We start from the raw sequence: 24,575 nt of genomic DNA on the forward strand, positions 1-24,575 counted from the left end.
GGGGCACATCTTCATCAATAACCATTTGCATTATGCATTTCTGCAGATTGAATCATAATACACGCACGTCCCCAATTAAACCTGTACAGCCACTGAGACAATGTATGGCCTGCAAATGAAAAGATGCAATCACAAAATGCTCAATTGCAACCGGACAGGAGTCCTGCAAGAGGAAGAATGCCATCTGAGCAAGTTTGACACAAAGTATATATATATTAAAAAAAAAAAAAAAAAAAAAAAAAAAAAAAAGGCAAACAACTCTGTCCATGACACTCATGTTTTAAAAAAGCAGCAGTGGTTTTTTTTTTTTTTTTTTTGTTCTAGTAGTGAGTTCTTGTGAAGCTTAAAGTCCCTGCACACGACCGAAGAAACGCCGCCACGCTCGCCAGGTCACCCTACGACCTTTGCGCGCAAATTGAATTCATGAAATCCATTGCACATTTGTTGACAAACAGCTCACGACATTTTCTTCATTCCTGACATTTAAAAATAAAATCTTGCGCTGTTTTTTTTGTTGTTTTTTTTTTCTTCTTTTTTTAACTCAATCTCACTGAACGTGTGATTCGAAGATTTGTAGTGATAGCAGATGGAGGAGTGCAGCTGTCTGTTCAGCGTCAACGGGAACTGCGATAAGACCCAGTGACGAGGAATTCAAACAAAAAAAAAAAACATCCCAGCAGCTTCCTGCACCATTCAGAGGATAAAATAAAGCTTTACAAAATCAAAAATGTTAAACTCCCCCCCCCCCCTCCTCCCCCCCAACTGTCTTGCAGTTGAATCGCCCCGGTAACGACTGATACGACAGCCCTCGTCGAACAACACCCAGCATTCACTTGTCAAAAAATATGACTCAGCTTACTGTAATTGTTCCTTTTAAACATAAATAAAGGAATATGCAGTGTGTCACCTCAGTACATGAGGGATTTGTAGTTATCTAATCATCCTATGCATGGAGGGTGCGCCTCCACAATGACAACTTTTCTTCTTTTTTCTGGTTTTTTTTTTTTAAAATGCTGCTACAAAAGGACAGCACACATAGTTCCTCTCCAATTAGGAGACTGTGACTAAACTCAACAGGAAGTTACAGAAATAAAAGTTAAAAAAAATCTTCCAAAAAAGGCAACCACCGAAATAATCGCACAACGTAAAGAAGCGAAAATGAATATTTCAGCTTTTACTTAAGATTTTCAGTTTTAGGTCCGCTGAAATCGAAGACCTTATTCCTGTTTGGCTGTAGTGACGAGTCTGCCAGCCCAGTGTGTTGAACTCATTAATTCAGAGTATAAAGATTTTTTTTTCTTTCTTTTTTTTGGGGGGGGGGGATGAAGCAGAAGTCCTGGAAAAGGAGTGTACTTAAGACACACAACAAAAGAAGAAGAAGAAAAGAAAAAAAAAAAAAGCAGTCAAACACCTGGAATGCGCACGATGAGTCTTTAAAGCAAACATTTAGAAACTACATCCGTTTTTTGTTGTTGTCGTCGTCGTCCCCCCCCCCCCAAAAAAAAAAAATGATAATTGCACTGAACTACAAATCACACACACACTGACGGTGCTGGAGAGGTGATGTGGCTCAGAATGCAACTGGACCTTGTCCGTCTTATTTGCTCTTTACAGTTCATGGTTCTCGTGGCCAACTCCGCAGAGAACAGTCCTGCCTGTGAGAAGCGTCCGCAGTTTGCCCCCCCCCCCCCCTCCCCCCCGACGAGCCGCTTCGTCCGTCCCTGTTCGGCCGTTCCCCTAAAAAAAAAAAAAAAAAAAAAAAAAAAGTGCACGTAGAGCTTCATGTCTCAGAAGTGCGATGATAAATGGTCCCTCGATTTATCACGCTAATCTTTTTCTCCGTCCTCACTGCTTCCTGGAATGAACAAAAGGAGAAGATGGTTTAAACATGTCAAGCTTTACTAAAACACGACTACGTCATATTACTACGAGACCCGGTGAACATGGTACATAACAAATCTGACAATGCGTCACTAAAAACTAAATTTCAGGTATGATATATAAGGAGGAGGAGAAGAAGAAGAAGAAGGAGAAGAAGAAGAAGAAGAAGCAGGAGGAGGAGGAGGAGGAGTTTGTTTTCAGGGCAACACTTGGTGCTTATTGGCCAAGAAGGAGTTCTGTGAATCTGCACTCGATTGCTCCTCCTCAAAGAGACGGATGTACGCGTGAGACACAAAATCATATTGAATTTCAGCTCTAAAGACAGTTGAATTTTCTGTGGGGATCAAATCGGAGCAAATGATTTCAATTGCATAATATCACATTCAGTTTCAAGTTCAACACAATATAATAATGAATTCAAAATCATTGCTCTTCGGATTCCGTTGTTCAAAGCAACGCACATGTTAAATAGTACAAATTCAAATTGCGTAATTTAGATTCACTTCTCTAATGCAATTACTCAAGCTACGAAATTCAAATATAAAATGAACTCAAATTCATCTTCTCGTCCGTCCCCCTGCCACGAAAGCGTCATTTTTTTTTTTTTTTTTTTTTTTTGCACCAACGCTGAACTGCTCCCACGAGCCGGTGCGCAAAGTTGACGCGGCTCGCCGGTGCGACCGCACGCCTCACTTGCCTCCTTGTTCGATGTCCGAGTCGGTGAGGTGCGTGAGGGAGAAGCTGGCGATGCTGGCCGGCGAGATGGAGAACCGGGAGTAGTTCGAGGAGCTGGACCAGCTGGGCTCCAGCGCGCGACCCGCGGCGGCGGCGACGGCTGGAGAGGAGAAGCCCGACGCCGCGGAGGACGACGTCGCCGCGGACGCCGCGCTGTTGCCCGTCTTGGACAGGAAGGCGGGCGCGGGGGAGGAGAAGTCGTCGTCCCACTCAAAACCGCCGCCTGGAAGAATTTAGTAAAAAAAAAAAAAAAAAAAAAAAAAACGAGTCAGGACGGGGAGCGACGGTCGACGGTCGGGCGGGCGCGTCCCGGCGGGGGCTTCGAGGGATTACCTTCTTCGTCTGTCGAGCTCTCCGAGTTCGTGAAGCGGCTCAGGTAGCCGGCGGCGGGCGCGGGGCTGCCGTACTCCGGCGCCTGGCTGTTGGAGCCGGAGGAGTGGTCACCCAGTTCCTTGGTGGGCGTCTCCTGAACGAAAATGCAATTGAATGGAATTAGAAGAACGCCACGCGAACACATCTTAACTCCACCTCCAAAAAAAAACCCCCAAAAAAAATCAACAAGACCGATACTTTACCTGGTCGAACAGGTAGACGGTTACATCATCGAAGAAAGACACGGCTCTTCTGGAGTTTCCCGCGTTGCGCCGCGTTGGAAACGGGGAAGTCGACGCCTCGATGTTCAGGCTCGCGGGTTTCAACAAGCTCTTCAGGTTCTTTGCGCTCGTGTCGTCGGAGACGATGAGTGGCACCGTGTGCACCGCGTCGTCCTCGCTCTCCGAGCTGGAGCTGTGCAGCTGGTACGCGCGCATGTCGTCGTCCGAGTCGTCGCTGTTCTCGTCCTCCTCGTCCGCATCCACGCCGTCCTCCTGTCCGTCTAAACCCGAGCCGTCCCGCCTGCCCAGGTAACGCCCCTCTACGTCCGGCTCTTTGATTTTGTGAACATCACTGGCGTAAGTCCTGGCTAGTTTGGCGTGAACGGCGACCTCTGGTGCCGGCTTCGATGGCGTGGCGGAGGTTTTTAGACTCTCCGTTGGGCCCGGCTGATCACGAGACATCGCGTCCCTGAGAAACTCTGGTGCGTTTCCGTCGTCATTACGGCAGTCGGCAGCCTCGGCCGCCTCGCGCTCGTGTCTCTCCGTTGTATCGGACTCTGCCTCTGAAACGTCGGGCGTTTCTGTGACCTCAGCCGGTGCTTCGGCAGCTGCAGAAGATTCCTGCTGAGAAAACAAACTATCGACATCTCTTTCCTCGCGAGCTTTCGGGGCTGGACCTCCGGTGGCCGCGCTGACCTCGTCAGCGGGGTTCCTCAGCCACGTCACCTCGACGGGGCCTCCTGCAGGCGTTTCCTCGGACTTCTTCTCGGGCTCGGATTCATTGTCGGAGAAGTAGGCGGAGTCTCTGTAATTACTGGCCATGAGTGGTTCCTCAGCAGGAGCGACGCGACCTGGCTGCTGGTCCTCGCCGGGAACCTCGCTGGGAACCTCGCTGGGAACCTCGCTGGGAACATCCAGCACACCCGCCACCTCAGAGATAACGATTTTCGGTGGAACCAGATTGTTCGCAGCCGTGAGCTCCTCTGCCTCCTCTTCTTCTTTGGTAACACTCATGCCATTTTTGACCGGGGAGCAGTCTCTGACAGTTGGCTGAGAGTTCCACTCAGGAGACTCCAAGTTCTCGGTCTCATACCCGCTGTCTGATATTTTGTACGGAGGCTGGAGTTTGTTTTGGGCTATTTGAGCGTTCAGCTCTTCGCCCTGTTCGCCGAGCCTCTGTATGTCCAGGGAGTCTAAAGAGTCGGGGGTTTCAGCTGAATTGTCTACGGTCGGAACAGTGGTGGACATACTGTCTTCCAGCAAACTGTCCTGGCTGATCTGGTCCAAAGACGGACCGGACACCAGGAGGGACGATCTACCGAGCGGATGGCCGTTAGTCTCCAAAAAAGATTCTTCGTGATCCGACAGAGTGGTTTCCAGTTCTGTATCCGCGTCCTCGATGAGCTCACTCAACAGATCGTGAGTCGTTAGGTCGTCACAGTGTCCGTTATCTGAAGACAATGCTTGAACTTGCAGGTTTTCAGGCATTTCCCTTCCTGTGGGCGGCGCGCTGTCCTTTGAGGTCCAAAGGTCATCGTCGAGGCTCGGAATTTTGGCATCTGTGCACAATGAGTCTGGAGTGGAACTGTCAGAGAATGCGGAGGTGTGGCCATCAGTGTGACTGAGGATAACCTCAAACCTTTCTGAGGTAGAATTAAAACCGGAGTCTACACCTCTGTCTGAGGATTGCAGCAGACCAAGGTCTTCAGTGGAAGAACTATTTGTAACTGGGAGCCGGCTGCTTGTGTCCTCTTCTGCGACCACTGTAATGGAAGGCACCAGTGTTTCATTTTCTACCAGAGACTGACGTAACTCCCCCGAGCTGGTACTCGGAGAGCCGAAAAGTTCGTGTCTTGAGGACGTGCTACTTGCTGCGGGTTTTAAGTAGAGATCTGCTGTGTTCAAGCTCTCCAAGCTCTCAAGGTTGTCCCAAGAATTCATTTTAAATGCTTCTTCTGGTTCGTGGACCACGCCGGGTAAAAGTAAATTCTGCTGGGGACTTGAAAAACCAGACCCCACTTTCATCAGGTTGTGGTCTTTGAGAAACATAAAGTTATCGGAAAGTGTTTCAGTAGTTAGAAAACTGTTCACGTCCTCGTCCTCCCCCATCAACTCAGAAACTGTCGGGGGAGTAGCCTCCCCTAAAAAAGAATCCCCATAGCTTGCATCTGTAGTCTCCTCCGGAACCTCTAAAGGCGCACCTTCATGGAAAGGATTGCCGTTGCGCTCTGGAAGCTCCATAAAACTCTGCCTCCAGGAGGGCGAGTCCTCTTGCTTGGACCCCCCTTCGGTGAAAATGTTGTTGTGGTATGGACTGTCATTTTCAAGAGATGACCAGATGTGGCTGTCTGGTAAATACGAGTCCTTTGAGTCAATACTTTGGTGGAAAAAGTCGGCATCTGTGCTCGACTCATCCAGACGGACATCTTGGAGAACAACAAAGTCTTGCCGGCTCGAACTAAAGCCCATGTCTTGTCCTCTATTCCCATTGTCCTCAACTGTGCTTTCCCCTTGTTCTTCTAGTTGGATATAATATTCACTCCCATTAGAAGGCTTTTGGGCGTCAAACACTGAAACGATCCCAGGAATTCCTGCAGGAGTGTTACCACTTTCTGCCCTTGCTGCTCTGGTTAAAGGGTCAGGGAAATGGGCCTGGATGTCTTCACTGGATACAGGAAAGAACATGCTGTGGTAGTTCAATGTCGTGTCCATGCTTGAACGTCCATGGTTACCATCATAGTGGTCGTGCTTGGCCGCCTCCCAAACGTACTCAAAGCTGAGACCTTTGCTCGTTTCAGTGACGGTGAGAACTTCATCGATCTCTTGCCGCAGGGCGTCGTCGGCGAACTGCTCTAAGATTGGGTAAGAGGAGTGGCTAACAGTGGTCTGCCGTGCGGAGGGGTTGGGCTTGAGGGCATCCCAGCGTTGCTCAAAATCTTCTTCGATGTCCTTTTGGCCCTGCATGCGCAGATAGATGAGCAAACGGTGCACTTCCTCTGCCGTGGCCCGCTTGTCTGGGGACAGCCAACAGAACTGCAAGACCTCGTACCTGCGGTGACGGGGAAAATGGATATCTCTTTTTCAGACAACACACATTTCGAATAGCCAAACTTTGATTCGTACAATGCAACTAACAATTTTTATTTTACAAGACTATTTATGCGTGTAATTTGTTTTCTATTAAACATGTTCCTCACCATCTGTCAGAATAAGGAAGTTCCAGTTGCGGCTTGAACAGCTTGACTTGCTGCTCCTTGATAACATGATTGAGAACCTCCCGGTCAGACAGATGTGGGTACGGTTGGGTGGCGTTCTCGAAGAGCTCCCACAATGTGACCCCCAAGCCCCTACAGACAAGAGAAGAAAACAACATAAGCTGCAATGAACTGCAGGAGACACTCAAGAGTTCAGAAAATGCCCTCAACATCTTGACCCAAAACCATAAAACTTAAGAGAAGTTGTTATAAATATCCAAGCTGAGCAATACCGAATAAACTACACGAGTTATAAAAACCATGTGTAAACATTTAAGCGGGGGGGGGGGGGGGGGGAAGGGAGTTCTCCTTACATAGGGAACATTCTCAGTCTCGGTACACTCTTGCTCAGGGGGAAATTAGGTTATTATCCAATAAACAGTCCTTATTTAACTAGGATTTGGGCAATCGGTCGTGAAGTTGCGGAAGGGCTTATAAAGACTACTCAGTTGAGAGATGTTTAGCTGGTGCAGTGTCAGTGTCTTTTTCCCCTCTCTTGGACAATAGCCAAGTTGCCTGGAATTTACAAGTTCTGGTATTAGCAGAAAGGACTTTGTTTTCTCAGCAATGAACTACAGCAGAGCAGTCAGCTGTGATACTTGGCTCTAGCTGGAAGATCTATTGTACCCAACACTATGCAATAGGGAAGTCTAAATCTTTATATATATATTTAGATTGTATATAGATCTATATAGAATGTATATAGATATATCTATATATATATACATGTATATAGATCCAGCTGCACTCACGATCTCTATGTGTTATGGGTTTTTAAAAAGGTCCTCCAGTGACGGAGCAGAGCTGAAATCTGGTACCTACCACACATTGCTGGGCTTGGTCTGCTCCAAAGTAATTACTCCCCCATGGCGCTCGCCCACCAGCTCAGGAGCTAGCCAGCGAAGGGGCGCAAACACATCGTCCTCTGTGATGATGTAATCTTCCTATGGTAAACAAAAATTAATCTTTTTTTTTTAAAAACAACAGTCTGACAAAATCAAGTTATTTTCTACTTTTACAAAACTTTTATTGTCTGTGTTTCTTAAAAAAGTGCTCAGTTAGTAACTATGGAAACAACCAAATTACAAAGCACCACAACAGGAGAAATTTGGTTGTTTATCAGCTCTCATAGAGGCAACGCACTCTCACGTTGCCTCCCCCTTTCTTTACAGAAATAGATTCACCGAGTGACCTTATCTTATGAGTATTAAATTCAGACAGCTAAACTCTCAGATCAGCAGTATTTTAGGAACGCAGCAGACAGAACTTGCCTAAGGACATGTGCATCATGTCAAGTTACACGAGAGGACGACCTTAATTCTTCAGCGAAATATCCAGTTGATCAAAAGAAAGAGTTGCATAGTCTCTGATCACAGCAATTTATTGTCTCTCGGGTCACGTCGGGTCAGATTGCGCAATGGTAGAGTTTACGTGCGAGTTAAACTCAACAAAATAGCCAGACTTTCAGCTACATGAAGTGGGAGTAGTTTTTAACCATCTTGTGACAGAAATATAACAGCAAGTACAGTAGAGAGAAACAGGAGGGTGAACACCCTCAGGGTCCCGAGCTGGAATTGAAGAAGTGAGTCTGCAGTCACAGGTTACGTGTCTCAGACCGCAACGACAGTTTTCCGATGACATCGTTACACACTAAACACTGAGTGCGACCCACATACAACAAAGTTATTCCAATGATTTCAATGTACTTATCTGCGGAACATAATCATGACCTATTGTGCTGGACGCCTTGGAAAATGATCCCGAGTTCAAATCCAGCTGATTTGAAATCAGATTTGGCTGAAATTATATATCGATTGATATTTTTATGAAGTTTTATTTCAAATTTGGAAAGTCAGAGCACAGTGCACATTACGCCGAGACATTTCAATTTATTTATTCAATTCAAATCATTTACTTCATACCGTTTCATTATTGAAAAAGGCTTAGAGTTTCTTTACATACAGCACTTTAATCTGTTTGCAATTAAAGTCTCTCGACCCCTCTGGTGATTTTTAAGAATCTTTTTGTTGAGGAGAAAGCGCTAACCCATTATTCAGCTCTAGATTGGGTCACTTTAATGTACTGTATGTGTGGGGAAACCTGCCCCCGGTGACAAGAGTATACAGGTCCTTACAGTAATAATTACGTGAACAAAGTCTGAGGTTGCTGCTTACTTTGTATCTGTAGGGTCCGATTCCATAGTCTCCCACTTTGACTGTGAGATCGGCAGTCAGGTAGCAGTTCCTCAGAGCCAAATCACTAAGACGACAGATAAAAACATCAAACAGTGAGTGGATTAGATCATTTTACAAGTTCAAATCAGCAACTCATTCACAGATTCTGCAGCTCTCGGGCAAGTTTGTATTTAAGTTGGTGCTCTTTCTACTCAGCTTTGTCATTTGTGTCTATACAGCAAAGACCACAGTTAAGTGCACATAAATCTGATCAGGATCAGCAAAGAATCTGCCATCGCCTGTTAAGACCAAAAGGTTAAGATTACCACTTAGGAATCAAAGAGAGGGGAGTCTGGCAAGGTTCCCAAATGATTTCGGTATCAACAGGAAATTAACACAAGGGCCTTGTCATTTCCCTCTGCTCATCACATTGCACCAAGACTCAGACAGGATCTATTCCTGACCCGTGCATACAGCAGCAGGATATGGTTTCGAGAGGGGAAACACTGGGTGGGTGAACTTTTTGTTGGTCTGCCAGGGGAGGACGTAACAAGCTCCGAGGCTCTGTTAAGCAGACATATGGTAGTTAATTTATGCTGAGTGAAGAGGAAGGCTTTGGTTTCCCTTTAGCCCTGAGGCACTGCGTGTCCACAAGTCCTTTTTACCCAGCCAATGACGAACAGTGCTGACACCAGTATTCCTGCATGCACACGGCCCAGCTACTGTCAGACCCACTGAAACCCCTGTAAGATAAATGGAGATGTATTTTAAACTCTCCTGTACCCTGTCCTCTGCTGCTGGCAGACAGCCAAATATATAGTAACATCGCAATAAGGAAACAAATCTAACATCTTCACCGTACAAGGCTAATATACGGCGTGGCGGTGGTCGCCTCCATGCCACACGACATTTCTGCAGTTTGGTGCCCTCATTTCAACTTTTGGTGAGGAAATGAAAACAGTAACTCATTATATGTTTTCGATGTCACTGGGGTCAAAACTATCATGGTTCTCTCAAGATCTGTTAATAATCACTAACCCTCAAAACCAGGTATATTTTTCCTTGTGTTTTTTTACTTCATAAAAACAGATCTAAAAGAAATCTGACCATCTGGTAAGACATTTGCCCACTGATAGTGCACTACACATCTAAATATGTACAATATTAAAAACTAAATAGTAATACAAAAACTCCTCGTTCAGAGTGCGAGAAGTTTTAGTGTTTACTGTGTGACTGAAGATTAATAAGAATACCGTTTAACGGCATGATGATTTAATCATAATTTCAAGAGGATATCAAATTAAAAAAAAAAAAAAGTATTTTGTATTTTTTTCTCCATTAGGAAACATCTTAATGGGATGCTTTGTTAAAACAAAAGTGGTATCTGCATCCAAGATACAAAATCAGCTGAATATCCAGCTTCAATCATTAGGGGGACAGTCAAAGTGTATTCGGCAAACAGAGACCTTAGTGGGAAACAGTTTGAAAATGACTTGTCTGCTCTTAAAGACTGAAAGAAAATGGACTTTTTAGGTTTATATGTATTTAAACAACTGTCAGATGAACGATTAATGCAACACTGAACAAAACCACAGTGATGTAGGCATGCTGTGGGGACTTGCTCCTTTTGGGGTCGCTGACCTGCCCACAAAATACTGTACAATCCTTACTTGCCCTGGTGAAGAGCAACAGCAGGAGAGTGGGACAATGACATTACAGGTTGACAGAGGCAACACAAAGCCTGTTTAATGCTCAAGAGAAATGGAAGAGTACAGGACTTCTTTTAAATTAGAACGTAATCCTCAATGAGAAACCAACAAAAATGCCACAGAAAACACTTGTACTGAGAAAAAGCGGTTAATAAATCGTGCTCTAAAAGATACCCTCCTTCCACGGCCTCTTAATAAGAACATATTCATGGCACACGGTACAGAATGTGTTTTGCTCTTTTGCAGGCCCATTCTCACCCTCACATTGTAAAGCTGAGGTTTCAGCCTTGGATATCAGCCCACACAGCACTTGCCCCGAGGGTTTTGTGTCTGTGGCGCTGCACCATAACTGATCTCGTGTGCATTTCTGTCAGCATGTAGTGGGACCCCGTGTCATTCACTTTGTGTAAACTTCTTTTTTTTTTTTTTTGGTTGAAAGTGCCACAGAAATATTTTTACGATTGTAAATCAAACAAATCCACATAGAGGGAAGCTTGTAGGCCTCTCTTTGAGTTGTAACAAGGATTAAAACACAACGCCCAATATGAGGCTATCCTTTTACATATAAAGAGCAGAATCATCATATCCCTCTTGCAGTGGACAGCTGACACTGTGGCAATGCATGGAAGCTGTGTAATTGGAACCCTCTGAGCTTATTCTGAGCATGCAAAATAAAGCCAATGAGCTGAGCATGGTGTGTTACACACACATCCCCCCCCCCCCCCCCCCACCCACCAGCCCTGAGTTCCCAACACCCCCTGCACCCCTGCTGGCTGGCAGCCAGACGTCTAGCACTGGCTGTGGGTAAAAATGAAAATGAAACGCTGCTGCGGTGAGCACCATTTTTGGAGAACACTGGTAATCCTCGTCTTCATAAGCATATAATGCAATGTTTATGAACACGTACTGACCAGGTGACATTTACATACCTTTGTTTATCATATACAATGAAAAAAAAATCTTAAACATTTAAAATAATTAGGAAATTAAAACAAAAACGTTGTGTATTTCAATGTGATGACATCTCAAATACATGAAATTTCAGCCATATCTGTATCGCAAAATGATATCTGTAAAAAAAAAATTCCAAAGTAACATTTATTACCTTAGACAAAACAGTTTAAGTGAACGAGACACAAATAACTACATTATAATATAACAATTCAATAATGCAACTACAGGATGCAATTGAGTTGTACAATCACAACCTTTTTTTTTGTGTCTAGCCGTCTCTGGCTGCATTACCCCAAACAGGAGCTGTATTGAGTGGTAAGAAAAACACAGCGCTTAGCTTAGTGGATCAAAACACCGCGAGCTGCTCGAGTGTTGCAGTTCTGAAGTGCTACCTGTGCAGGAAGTTGTGTTTGTGAAGGTGAGTGACACCAGCAGCAATTTCACAGGCCATCCTCTGCAGCTGCAGCAACTCAGCGTTTCGGAACATCCAATCCTGCTGAGACAGGTAACCCCGCAAATCCCCCTGCGAAGAGGCACAGATACACACAGACACACACACACACACACAGACACACACACACACACACACACACACACACACACACACACACACACACACACACACACACAGCTTGTCAATGTTAAACATAAACGTGCAACAGATCCAGCAGAATGGGATTTGTATTATAGCAATAGGGGGGATTTAACAAGTGGTCCCAGCTTTGTGCAATATGCAGAGACGGCCACGCAGTGGCAGCAGACTCCCCCGTTCCTGTCCTCTCAGCACATCTCACTGCTGATGTGTGAGAAAACCAAATAAGGGTAACGCTGTTTAACGCTGTGGCACAGGGATTTATAAATAAAAGAGTCCAGCTCAGATCTGTGAATTAAACTGTGCCTGCATCCACTCGGGTTTCCAAGCCCGTAAGTAGGAAGAGGAGGAGGAGGAGGAGGAGAAAAGAACAAAGTGTCCCGTGAGGGAAGCACGACAAGACACTTATGAGCATTATTCACACCTCAAAACAATAACCAAACATATTTTTACAAGTGGAAAACTATTTGGAAAGCATTATGTTAGAAGGCAGCAAATGAGCTGACCAGAGTGACATGTTGACAGAGCTGTGAGAGGTCGATATATACGGAAGTGTGTCTGGAACAAAGAGTTCAGATCACAGACCTACAGGGCTGTCTTTGTGGACTGAATGCTGAACTGGACTGTAAATTGGAATTAGAAGCCGTGTGCAGGCTCACATCGCACGGCTGATCGAGAATTTCTGTGGACATCTGTGGCTATAATGATAGCTGAAACCAAACAGAATGGGAGTGACGGACTGTCGATACAGCACTATTCACCGCACAACTGTGCCACAACTCGAGACGGTTAACAGTTCAGTCCGTAGTTTCATTTAACTCCGATTTTGGAATCAAAAGGGCTGTTCAACTTGTGTTTGCTTTGGAGATCCTGTTCACTCTACAGATGGAAGGAGATTCCCGATTTGGGAGCAGAGCGGAGCTCCCCTGGGGAATGAGCGACTCATAATACACTGGAGTTCCTTAATATGAGGAGAATTTGTTACAAATGTCAAGTCACATGCAGTTACTGAGCATGCAGACCTGTGTGTATGTGTGTGTGCGTGTGCGTGTGTGTGTGTTTACAAAACGTTTACTTTTCCCTGAGCTATCCCCCCCCCAACCAGCTTAGATCTGGCGTCTTATGTAAGCAGTATTTGTTTGCTTCATCCACTTTCACCTCTGCATACCCGCATACCCGCACACACGCGCACACACACACATTAAGAACACAGCTCCGGGAAGGGGTCTTCGCCGAAGAGCTATATTCAATGTATGGTAAGTGATACCGTGTGCCTGTCTGTATTTGTGAAGGTTCTGCAGCAGGTGATTTGGTTTGGGTTCCGGTCGAGGGGACAGGAGGACACAGGGGGGGGACGGTGGGGAGGGGGGGGGGGGGGGGTTCAGTGCTGTTAATGAAATAACATTAACTGCGAAAGGCCAAACCAATTATGTCTTGCGTTTGACCCAAGAATAATAAGAACGTGACAAGTTCCCAGCACACAGATTCATGTCAAGCTCAGCCACCACATGACCCAGGCGGTATGAAAAGAAAAGCTATTTTAAGTGCTTCTCGTCTATGTTAGTTTTGGATACTGGAAGCTGACTTTATTCTGAATACCGTAGGCTTACCTAGCAAAACACAATGAGTGGTTGAATGAAAGAAATTTGGACCAAAAAGCGCCGTTGTTAAATCAGCTCTAATTTAAAGAGTAAACAATAAATCCAGATCCGAAAAGGCTAAGTATCCTCAAGACATACCATAGTCAGGAATGTATATCATAAAAATGCCCTGACAGTAACATAAAGGGCAAAAGCAGTCAGACTGGATGCTGCCGTAATGACCGTCGTAAATGAAGGAAATCAGCGACTTCAGAGAAAACCCAACGTCAGCTGGAGCTCGTCTCAGACGCTGAACCAGAGAAAAGGTCTGACTAACGTCCTGCTGAGGCACCAGGCAGAAGATCCATGCATTAGAAGCTGTCAATTACTCCACGGTACGTAACATTCCCCATGCACCCAGCACCAGTTGCTGGATGTATTTTGATGTGTAAAATGCTATGACTCAGGGTTACCCTGCACGGGTGACTCAGGATGGAACAACCACCATCAATCAACAGGCTGTCGGAGGGAACGTCACCGTTTATTGGCTTTTTGGGACTCACCGTGTCCACTGCGCAGCTGCAGTGTCACATTTCATGTTTCGACATCTAGTACATGATCGCCGCGGCCTCAACTAGTGAGAAGCCTTTTTGTTATTTTAAATACAAACAGGAGCTTTTCAACACTCGCTTCTGCGCGAGGGGTTATTTTGAGACTTTATGTTAACGTACTGAAAGACAGAAAAGACATATTGTGTAATACAAGATCCCACTTGGATGAAGCCTTGGAAATGCTTCGTCCAGTGAGGGATAACAAATATAGACATCACTCAGTTGTGCTGCCCTCAGCCCTCACACATTATCACCCCCAACAAACAGGACCTGCTCTTCATCACGCTATCGTCCCTAATGACTCGCAGGCGCTTGCGATAAGTCATTCACCTTGACTCATTTCCATGTCCTGTCAGAGACGCTACCAGAGCTGGCAGGCAAAGACAACAATGCCAGGACATCTGCGAGGTCTGGGCAGCTGACAATACCCCGGCCCAATAAAGTGATGCAACGTCTGGCGGACTTAAACTGGACTGGATTCTGGAGGTGTTGCCGGGTCAGAGAGATGCGACGCAAGGCGGAGATGTAGTTACTCCGATAATCTGCGTCACCTTAATCATGGAAATGCATTTACTTTTTACCCATCAAAGAAGAAGAAATACTAATGTTCTCTGCAGACTACAAGTGGACACAAAAGCAAACGGGAAGATTTAAACACACCAGATGAACGACGTTTCCGTGTAACGGAACCATGGAGTAAAACTTCATCCTACCTAGATAAATCAAACAAGACACCAAGGTGATGTATATTTTCAGGTAACACTTTTGGCTTTTTGCATTCGTCACTGGGAACCCCGTAGGTTTCTTCGGGGACAGCTTCGTTTACCGTTGACTGCCCTCACAGCAGGCGCCAACAAACACAACGTGCTGGCCATAAAAATGCACAAACACAGCAACTGGTGGCGCTGACACCAGATGAGCGTAAATGGAGCTTGTTGCTTTACTGGGCGAGGTGGGAATGTGAGAAGTCCCAGGCTTAGAAAAACTATGCCACTCCAGATTGAAGAAGGGGAGGAGAGGAGGAAGAGGAGGGGAGGCAGCTCCTCACAATCAGCGTCCGTCCCCCGCCGGAATAGATAAAGAGAAACCGTGAATAAATCAGCTTGCCCTATGAATATGTGAGCTTAGCAAACTGACAAGAGCCAACTCTCAGCCCTCTCAATTAATGAAGTCTTCTAAGTGAGGAGGTGCTAAAATAGGGGGCATATAAATAAGTAGTAAAACCATCTTTCAATCACTGAACACCAGAACACAAAGACTCACAAAGACTAGATGTTAAATGGAGGACAACCTGTATAATATTTCAAAATAAGAGCTTTTACAGAGCAGGTCCATGAACAGGCTTTTTCAATTGACGTGAAAATAATTCACTTTGGATATTATTCATGTTCACCGCTTTTTTTTTTATAAACATGGTTGATTGGGTATTTTAAGGAGCAGGTGGTCACTCACCATTTCACAGTACTCAAAAACAAGCAGGAAGGGAATGGCCTCAACACACTGTCCGAGGCACTGGAGGATGTTTGGGTGCCGCAGCACTCTGAAGACAAAATAACATGACAGGTTATTGATTTGATGTTCAATACGGCAGCAAAATTACTTTTGTTTTCTGATTAAGTCTGATGTAATGTGTAAGAGGAAAGGTAGAGGGTGCTGCTAGCACTACAGTGATGTCATGCAGCAATTGTTCACCACATTTATTGTGTGCTTACGTTTACATACACTTATACATAAAAAATAATAATAATTGCGGCAAATGTAACATCTCCTCATTAATCAATGACAAAAGGATAGATACATTGCCTCCGAAAATTCATATTGGCCTTGAGACAAGGGCGTTTTTGTGGTCAAAGAGAAAAGGAAAATCTGTATTTACCTGTATGGATCCCCCTGCTGCAGGAAGTCATTCTGCTCCTTGGCACTTGCATTAGCTTTTAACTCCTTCACCACCACTCTGGCTCCACCTGGGTCTGTGTAGATTTCACTCAGAAGAACCTGGCAATAAAAAACAGCAGTTTAGACTCGACAAGAAACAAACAAGCTTAAACAAGCTTAAACAAGGTGCCAAAAACTGTAGTAAAAGTAAACTTTGTAAACAGATTTGGAAAATAGGGAAAGGATAGGGATTCCACTGAGCAGGTACAGGGATACTTATGAAAATGTATATTTACTTATCAACCTTAAACCACAGAGAAAGCAGTAAAAACAAAAAACAAAAATCGGCGCCTAAACTTTCAGCAACAGATTGTAAAACCCGCCAGGGGGCCCGGATGACAGCCTGCTGCGTTCAGAGCTCTGTGGTTAAACGCTGCATAGAATGAATATATTTCACACACCGTTTGGGGAAAATGAAACCTGAAAAACTATCTTACCTGGCCAAACCAGCCATTGCCGATCTCTTGGATGTAACTCAGACTGTGACGTGCTACCTGGACTCCTGTGGATCCGTCTGTGACACCAAAGACAAAACAATGTTAACCGAGAATATCCTGATTGCTCACAAGTTACATCACCAACTAAAAATAGCACAATGCGGAGCCAATTTGATGAAAATAGCTTTAACACAGATTTGAATAAACAGGCCTAACATCAGGTAGTGCAACTTTGTTAACATCACTCGCCCAACATCAGTTTTTTCTTACAGAATAATGTTGTTTAAAAGAAAAAAAACCGCTAAGTTTCCATACATGAACATTTTTAAATATTAAAAGGCTTGTGTATTGACAATTTACAACCATAGACACAGATTCACAGACAGACAAAAACCCAGTTTATAAAACCATTATCGATCTCTCATTTGTATCCGTATGCACGATATATGATATTCACTGCATGCGTGTACAGTGGTGTGAAAAAGTGTTTGCCCCCTTCCTGATTTCCAATTTTTTTTTGCATGTCTGTCACACTTAAATGTTTCAGATCATCAAACAAATTTAAATATTAGTCAAAGATAACACAAGTAAACACAAAATGCAGTTTTTAAATGAAGGTTTTTATTATTAAGGGAGAAAAAAAAAATCCAAACCCACATGGCCCTGTGTGAAAAAGTGTTTGCCCCCTAAACCTAATAACTGGTTGGGCCACCCTTAGCAGCAACAACTGCAATCAAGCGTTTGCGATAACTTGCAATGAGTCTTTTACAGCGCCATGTGGGTTTTGATTTTTTTTTTTCTCCCTTAATAATAAAAACCTTCATTTAAAACTGCATTTTGTGTTTACTTGTGTTATCTTTGACTAATATTTAAATTTGTTTGATGATCTGAAACATTTAAGTGTGACAGACATGCAAAAAAAATAAGAAATCAGGAAGGGGGCAAACACTTTTTCACACCACTGTACATGATTGAGGCAATTATACTTTCCGGTTTAATAAAAAGTGTTTGTCTGTGTGCATGTGTCTGACCTGTAATGCTGGCAGGAGGTTGGAGGTGCGGGGGTCCAGGCAGGGCCACAGGGGACACGGCGAGGGTGTACACCTCGGCTGGAGACTGCATAGAGGGTGTGTCCTCTGCCGGCGGGGTGAAGTCAATCTCGTCATCGAAGTGGTCTTCAAACTCCTACGTCAACAAAAATCAGACGCGACATATCACTGAGACACAAACTGGCTCGCCATGATACCCAGCATCTCTTTAAAAGTATATATATATATATATATATATATATATATATATATCTTTTACAACCTTAACTAAATTCATGGATGGTCCATTACAGCCCATCTACCCACTGTGTTTTCATGAGGTCAGGCCTGCACGGGAGCGGTCGAAGCCGTGCTCCGTCTGGCTACCTGCCTGCCGCGAGTCTCACCTTGAAGTTGATCTCCCGTTCCTTGCAGCAGGTCACGCAGTTCACTAGTACCAGCACCAAGGCCACGAGCACCAACAACGACACCACCAGGGACAGGTAGAGAGACACGGACCAAGCGTCGCCTCCGCTTCCACCTGAAGTGACACAAAAACAAAAAGAAATGTGCTGAATCATTCACATTTATGGCCGCGATTCCAAAATAATTTCCTAAGAGAACAAAGCGAGGCGGCTGACAGCCGTGTTACGTCAGAGGCGTAAACATCAAGAGCGTTTGACAGTGATACGGCACACGAGGGGTGCACAGTGGCTCTGCGTCTAAATCCACCCACAACAAAAGGTACATTTAAAACTCGACGAGAGAAATAAACTGCACGGTGCTCTCGCCGTGCAACTCATTGAGCCCGATGCTCTCGTGCAAAACACACGATGGGTTTGATCTTGTTCAAAACCATCGCCCCGAACATGACGTGACGGTAATTGTGACACCTCGGGCCGGACCACCCGAAGTCTATCCCTCAACTCAATTCAAGGAGACAGTTGTGGGGGTGTCCGCCGGCCAATTAGCGGCTGATGGTGCAGCCGCTGCGACAGCAGGTGTGGGTCTGCTCCGGTCAGGATGCTGCTGGCCCAGCAGTTCAAGTGTCAGAGCTGACAGCAGCAGTGCAACCCACCCGCTGCGCTGCTCAGCTGCTGCTCACTCACGACACTAATGCCAACCCACATATACACAGCGAGGGCTTTTCCATTTCAGCGCAACTGATTTACAATTTAGTGTAACACCTGCGTGTTACAGACTGTAGCACGGGTACAAATTGTTCCAGCATATTCATGCGTGAGGCATAAGCTAAAAAAAAAAATATGGGAGATAAGAGTGGGCGGTAAAACCGTATTTGCAGAATTGATAAATATCGGTTTAAAGAACCACATTAATATTCAAATGTTTACTGTAATTCTAACAAAAGCGCATTATTTTGTTAGCGCTGTGTGTGTGTGTGTGTGTGTGTGTGTGTGTGTGCGCATCTGTCGCAAAGTCCACCTTGTTTTCTCATCTCCCAAATGTCACTGTTCATTTGAAAGATATGACCACTGGTCGCTGCATCTTTTGTCGTTACTGCCACTGTGAGCGAACAGTCAGAAGAAATTAAAGTCAATCCTTCCCACCTGCAGCTTGAATCATCACTTTTTCTATTTCAATTTTTCAACATGGCATGATGCGTGCGAGTGTGTACTGAAAGAGTAGTGAGAGTCTGTGTGATGCCCTCCTCCTCCTCCTCCTGTGTTTATTCTGTCTCCCACTGGTTGTAGCTTGTCAGGTACAGAGGGAGAAAAAAACACCTGCCGAGTCACCTTCTGCTGAGCGACACATTTCTGACGGATGCAGAATACATCCAGGCTAAAAAACCCACTTCTAGGCGTCTCGTGTTTTTTCACAGCAGTATACGAGTAAGACTTCAACCCAAATAGGTAATATCTACACTGAGAAGAAACGTATAAAAGAATGTTTTGAAATGTATCGTTTCTTCTCTATTATTTTTCAACGCGTGGAGCGAATCAGTCTGGATCAGACTGGATGGTCTCAGCAGAACTTTACCAAATAATGGCAGTCTGTTCTCAGGATGATAGAAAAAAAAAAAAAGAAAAAAAAGGAAATTAAATTTTCTGATGTCTGCAAATCATTTCACGATGTGATCACTCATTTTGAAAACAATATAGCCTAATCACAAAACAGAGGTGTCAATATTAATCTGCATGTAGGTTGTCAGAGGATTTCACAACCAGAAAATTACGATCAGCAGCACAGGACTCACGCTGTTCTTTTGAAAGAAAGTGGGGAAAAAGAGGAAGACATTTCACTGTTTTCAGAACTAAATTATTAACCCGTCTCCTCCAAAAATCTTTATACATAAAATATTCCCTGTAGTAGCTTTAGCAGTCAGGTTTGTTTTGCATCCCGACAACACAGCCCATCAGGCAGAAGAGGAGATTGAGCAGCAATCACTTTACCTCCCTGGGGAACATTAGATATGATCTAAAGTGTCAGCCATGATTGAGATTCATTTCATGTCTGCCACAGAACACCGAGCCATCGCCGACAAAAATAGACATTCAAGATGGTTTAATCTGTTCTCTTCGCTTCTGATCAAAATAAAAATCCTCCATGGACTTTTTTTAATTTTTTTTATTCCTGAGTGCCTCATGTTTTGTTTACTCCTTTAGTAAGGTCATACACTGTGATGCAATTAAATTAGCAACACCACCTAGGCCACCGGTACTAAGCGATGTCTGCTTCTACAGGATTCCTTCCACAAACCTCTTCTCTGCGCTGAAGACTGCAATAGAGAAACTGTCTGCGGTGAAATATTGATGAGAAGAGGAATTAAAGATTAAATGGGTCCACAGTCAAGACACGAGCCCGGTGGATGTAGCTATAAATGGCCGTGTGTCCTTACACCGGAATTTAAGCGTTTCTTACCTTGCAATTCATCATCCCCATCAGGAGAACGATGAGTGGGCCTGGCTAAGTCTGATGGCTTGTAGTTCAGACGTACAGGAGGACAACTAACACAGCCTGACCTGACTGAATCTCTTTCACCAGCTTCAATCAAAACCATGGAGCACATGAAATTTGAATGAGGAAGATGACAAAAGAATTTACAAAGCTACCTCGTACCAAAAAAAAAAAAAAAAAGTCCATGTGGAGTCTGTGTAATAAAGGATTCATTCAAAACAATAATCTAAAATATTCTATATTCAAGCTAGTTCAAAGTCACAATCGATGTAACATGTCGTGATCTCTGGATCGGATGAACTTTTACAAGTGACAATTTAGGAAGAGGAAAAGAGGATGATTGGCATCGTCTAATGGGAGGAACAGTGTCAAACACCCAGGTGTGTATCATCACAGCCTCACTGAGCCAGGGAGCTCCCAGACAAGAGTTTTCCACTGCCATGATAAACAGGAATGTATTTTCTAAAACCACACATTCAGCCGTTATCAAATTGACACCATGAAGCCAAGTCCTGGAGTAACACCATCCTAATATGAAATAGAAATGTTTCATTATAAGCACTGACAGGCAAGACTCTCCAACAACATTAAATCGAAAGCAAACTAATGAAATTTTAAACTTAAATCACCCTGTTGCACTCCAAAATATGTCCCAGTGTCACTTCCTCCATTTACAATTATAACTTGCAAAAATGAGCATCCGTCATTGGCAGTAGTAATAGTTCAAAGGGAGTTTCAAATGGCTTTAATAAAGCCAGAGCTCAAGTTCACGACAATCCCGCGAAATAACATTTGGCTGTAATTATGGGCAGCTTTTCGACACAAACAGACTCCGTCTGTTTCAGCAGAGCAACAAGGTTGCAGGCGGCGCGGGACTCCCAGCGAGGCTGATAGAAAAAACAGGAGCTGGGTCACGGCCGCTCTACATGGCATCAGTTCTTCTCGGTTAGGCTTTATTTGAGTCATGGGTTCATATTATGACTTGGCATGCCCCACCAAATGACTCAACTGTTTTTAGGAGCAATACGGCAGGGAGCTGCCACGTCTTATTTCGGTTGCACTGCATATTTCAGTAGGCATTCACGCAGAGGAGGAGCTGACCCATTTCTGCAGATTTCACCCACCAGTGGATGTCTGCACTTTCAGTTATGTACAGGATGGAGGGTGGCATTGTCTGGCTGTTACGTTTGAGTTCATCTGTCTGCAAAGATCCTCATCAATCGAATCAAGAGCCCAGGTACCTGAATCAGCCAATACATGTGGCCATCCGTCTCTTGAAAGGATTGGTTGTTTTTTTTTACAAGATCACGTTGTGTCATTTTCAATGACAAATTATGTTTTCACGAACCTGCATGTATAAATCGGTCACTCGCCTGCCACTTGGGACCATCAGCATGCATTCTGCTTTTGTACAACTAGAAAACTCCGGCAGCTTCATCTCTGACAGCAGCCTAAAGATAGACTGGTTTGTAACAAGCATCCATAACAGCCTGGGGTAGTAGTCACCGAATCACCGAGTAGAGTAGTGGAAGGTTAAGGCCAATGTCCACCTTGAAAAACAGACCTGGTTATTCACTACAGTTAAAGCACTGACACTTCCATTAAAGTTTAACAATCTACTTCTACCCATGTTTGATGTGTGTAAACAGAGCAAATGTGACCACGTTGTGTAATATTCCTGTACTGCATGTGTGATCTCAACCATAATCTTTAATCAAAATTTTAAACAATAATTGTTGCACATTTCTAAGCACCGGTTCACGTAGACTAGTGGGGCAAAGAACATGTCGCTATGTAATAAAAGCATAAAAAAGTGGGCTTGTATTGCGACTTTACTTTCCTGTATGCTGTATTATAATTAAGCAAATAACACGCTTGCTAATCATTGACCGGTGTTAAGAATGGAATGTGTTACGGTTACACATTACCGCTCCTCATAAAGCACTTTCACATCTCCGTCTGGAGCGAGGCGATACGGACAAATTTAAATATCACCATATTTTCCGACGTGAAACACCTTGAAATCAAAACTGCAACGGGAATGTAGAAATGACTGCTGGCGCTTTAACAAAAACATTTACACAACGAGATTTTTGATAAATAATCATCAGTAATGTGGATAGGATTACTAATTTGGTGAAAGGGAAATAACAGAGCAGCTGGAACAGTCTGAAAAGTTCAGAAAAATGACATTGCTTTGCTGGAATAGAGCCTTTAAAGACAGTAGAAGAAAAAAAAAAAACATTTATGCCATATCACAAAATCTAAGACGATATCTAATATCGCACAGACAATATGCATCTATCATTTTCTCACAAGGATGCTCGTTACACCAAGAGGATGGATGGAGGCGCCGCCTCCCTCTCTCTCTTGGTGAATTTGGAGAACACTAAAACTATTGCCTCCAAAGTATTGCGAAATTCCCAAATATTTTCTGGCTATTTAAGAAAGCCGTAGGGACCGATTTGTTTTGTTTTGTTTTGTTTTTCTGCTCAATAAGTGGCTTAAACGATTCTCAAATAACAAAATAGTCACTTAGTCCACAAAGTACAACCGCAGTGAAAAAAAAAACGTTGTTCTGTTTCTGTGACTCGGCCTTGAAAAGAAGCTCTTAAATCGACACGAGGTGTTTCCGTGACGAGATCATTCATCCTAAAGCGATCCACGTATGTGTGTAAAATAAGACCGTATAACCAACATCAGAGGGGTTTGTTGGGTGTTTTTTTTTCAAGGTTGACTTGAGAAGTATAAATGGTATTTCCGTGCGGGCCTCTTCTCTATTGTACCATAAACTCGGTTATATGTCAAAATGACAACATCTCTGAACTGTGAACCGAGACACTGTTAATGATACCTGCTGTTAAATATTAAACACAAATTAAAAAAAAAAAAAAAAAAGTGTTTTGTTTCTGGGAACAGAGAAGAAGAGTCTGTTTACGTCATCGTGACGACGAACCTGCGTTTAATTAAAAGATTAATATCATTTGATTAAAAAAAAAACACACAAAAACAACACTTCACCTGTCCGTTTAGACAGAACAGACTCTTTTGGTAGTAACTCTGCGACCAAAACGAGTCACACCGACAACAAACAAGTTTCTGGTTCACAGAAAGGAAAAAAAATAATAATAATGAAGACGAGGCTGCTGCTGTTGTTGTTAGCTTGTAGCTGCTCCTCTCCGGCGCATATTATCGTACAGAAAGCGAACAGCTGGCTTCGTGTCAACTCGGGGGGTGTGAGGAGGGAGCGAGGAGGGTCTCACCTGCTTTGTGAGGATAGTGAAGAGGGGCACCTTCAGACGCCGACAGGAAAATCCCACCGGCCAGCAACAAAACACATCCACGGCGGCTCTCCATCCTCCTAGCTTAGCCAACAACAACAACAAAAAAAATGTTAGCTATTTGAAATCGTCGTTTTTAAAAAAAATAATAATAAAAAAAAAAAAAGCGGCTCGTTTGACGCGGGAATAGAGTGTTTTAATCATTGACGGTCGTCGTTAACCTCCGCGTCGGCTACACAAACGCGCACATTTTCTCGTCCGTTTTTAGCGATTTTGCTACTCGCCGGCTAACTAGCTTCGGCTAGCGTAGCAATGCTAACAGTTTCAGCTGACGACAGCAAACAACCGCCCGCGACGCGTAAGTGGTCCGTTGCCCATGGAGACCGGAGGAGCGATCACCTTTGACGGCCCGTCATTATCTGCAGGGTGTTAACCTTCACGTTTATTTAAATGAACATAGCAACAGGAGATTTAATCGATAGCCGCCCCCCCTCCTCCTCCTCCTCCTCGACTATCGTGAAACACCTATCCTCCAAAGCGCCATGTTCCTGTTCGATCTTACGTCACGGAATGAGGCGTAAAACTTTTTAAATGATTGACGCGCGCTCAATCCAATCACAGAGGAGAACAGCTTCGACTTTAAACTCGCGCCAGCCAATCAGCGTCGAGCGTTGTTCCCTGTCAAGTAAATCCAGTGATTTGTATCAAAGCGGAAGAACCCTTTTAAGATCAAGTCGCTCTCCAACTATATGAGGAACGAAATACTGATTTTGAACGATGTTTATTTCTGGATTCAAGGCAAACCATAAACTACCAATTTTATGGGTGGAGAGGGTCATTTGACTGATTGATGCTGGCTTCAGCATCATGATCTATTTCTGTTGGATTTTATTTT

General features: G+C 44.1%; 1 protein-coding gene across 2 annotated transcripts; it reads right to left on the reverse strand.

Annotated features, from left to right (window-relative positions):
• Positions 1-1,723: 1,723 nt before the first annotated feature.
• On the reverse strand, positions 1,724-24,249 carry lmtk2 (lemur tyrosine kinase 2). Of its 2 annotated transcripts, none has more exons than XM_069149183.1 (15): positions 24,080-24,249; positions 23,663-23,760; positions 17,891-18,024; positions 17,487-17,640; positions 16,456-16,532; positions 15,960-16,078; positions 15,536-15,623; positions 11,693-11,823; positions 8,638-8,722; positions 7,286-7,407; positions 6,407-6,556; positions 3,192-6,258; positions 2,950-3,082; positions 2,579-2,839; positions 1,724-1,855 (listed from the first exon to the last, which is right to left on the reverse strand). In XM_069149183.1, the coding sequence occupies exons 1-15, from the start codon at positions 24,094-24,096 to the stop codon at positions 1,827-1,829; spliced, it is 4,665 nt and encodes a 1,554-aa protein (XP_069005284.1). In that variant the 5' UTR covers positions 24,097-24,249; the 3' UTR covers positions 1,724-1,826. The 2 variants fall into 2 exon arrangements, with proteins under 2 accessions (XP_069005284.1, XP_069005285.1); XM_069149184.1 differs by having other exon boundaries at positions 23,663-23,764; positions 24,080-24,248.
• Between the last annotated feature and the right edge of the window lie 326 nt (positions 24,250-24,575).

The sequence above is a fragment of the Embiotoca jacksoni genome, unplaced genomic scaffold, assembly GCF_022577435.1.
Source record: "Embiotoca jacksoni isolate LCO1_2020_lvr unplaced genomic scaffold, fEmbJac1.0.p SCAF_15, whole genome shotgun sequence".
NCBI lineage: Eukaryota > Metazoa > Chordata > Actinopteri > Embiotocidae > Embiotoca > Embiotoca jacksoni.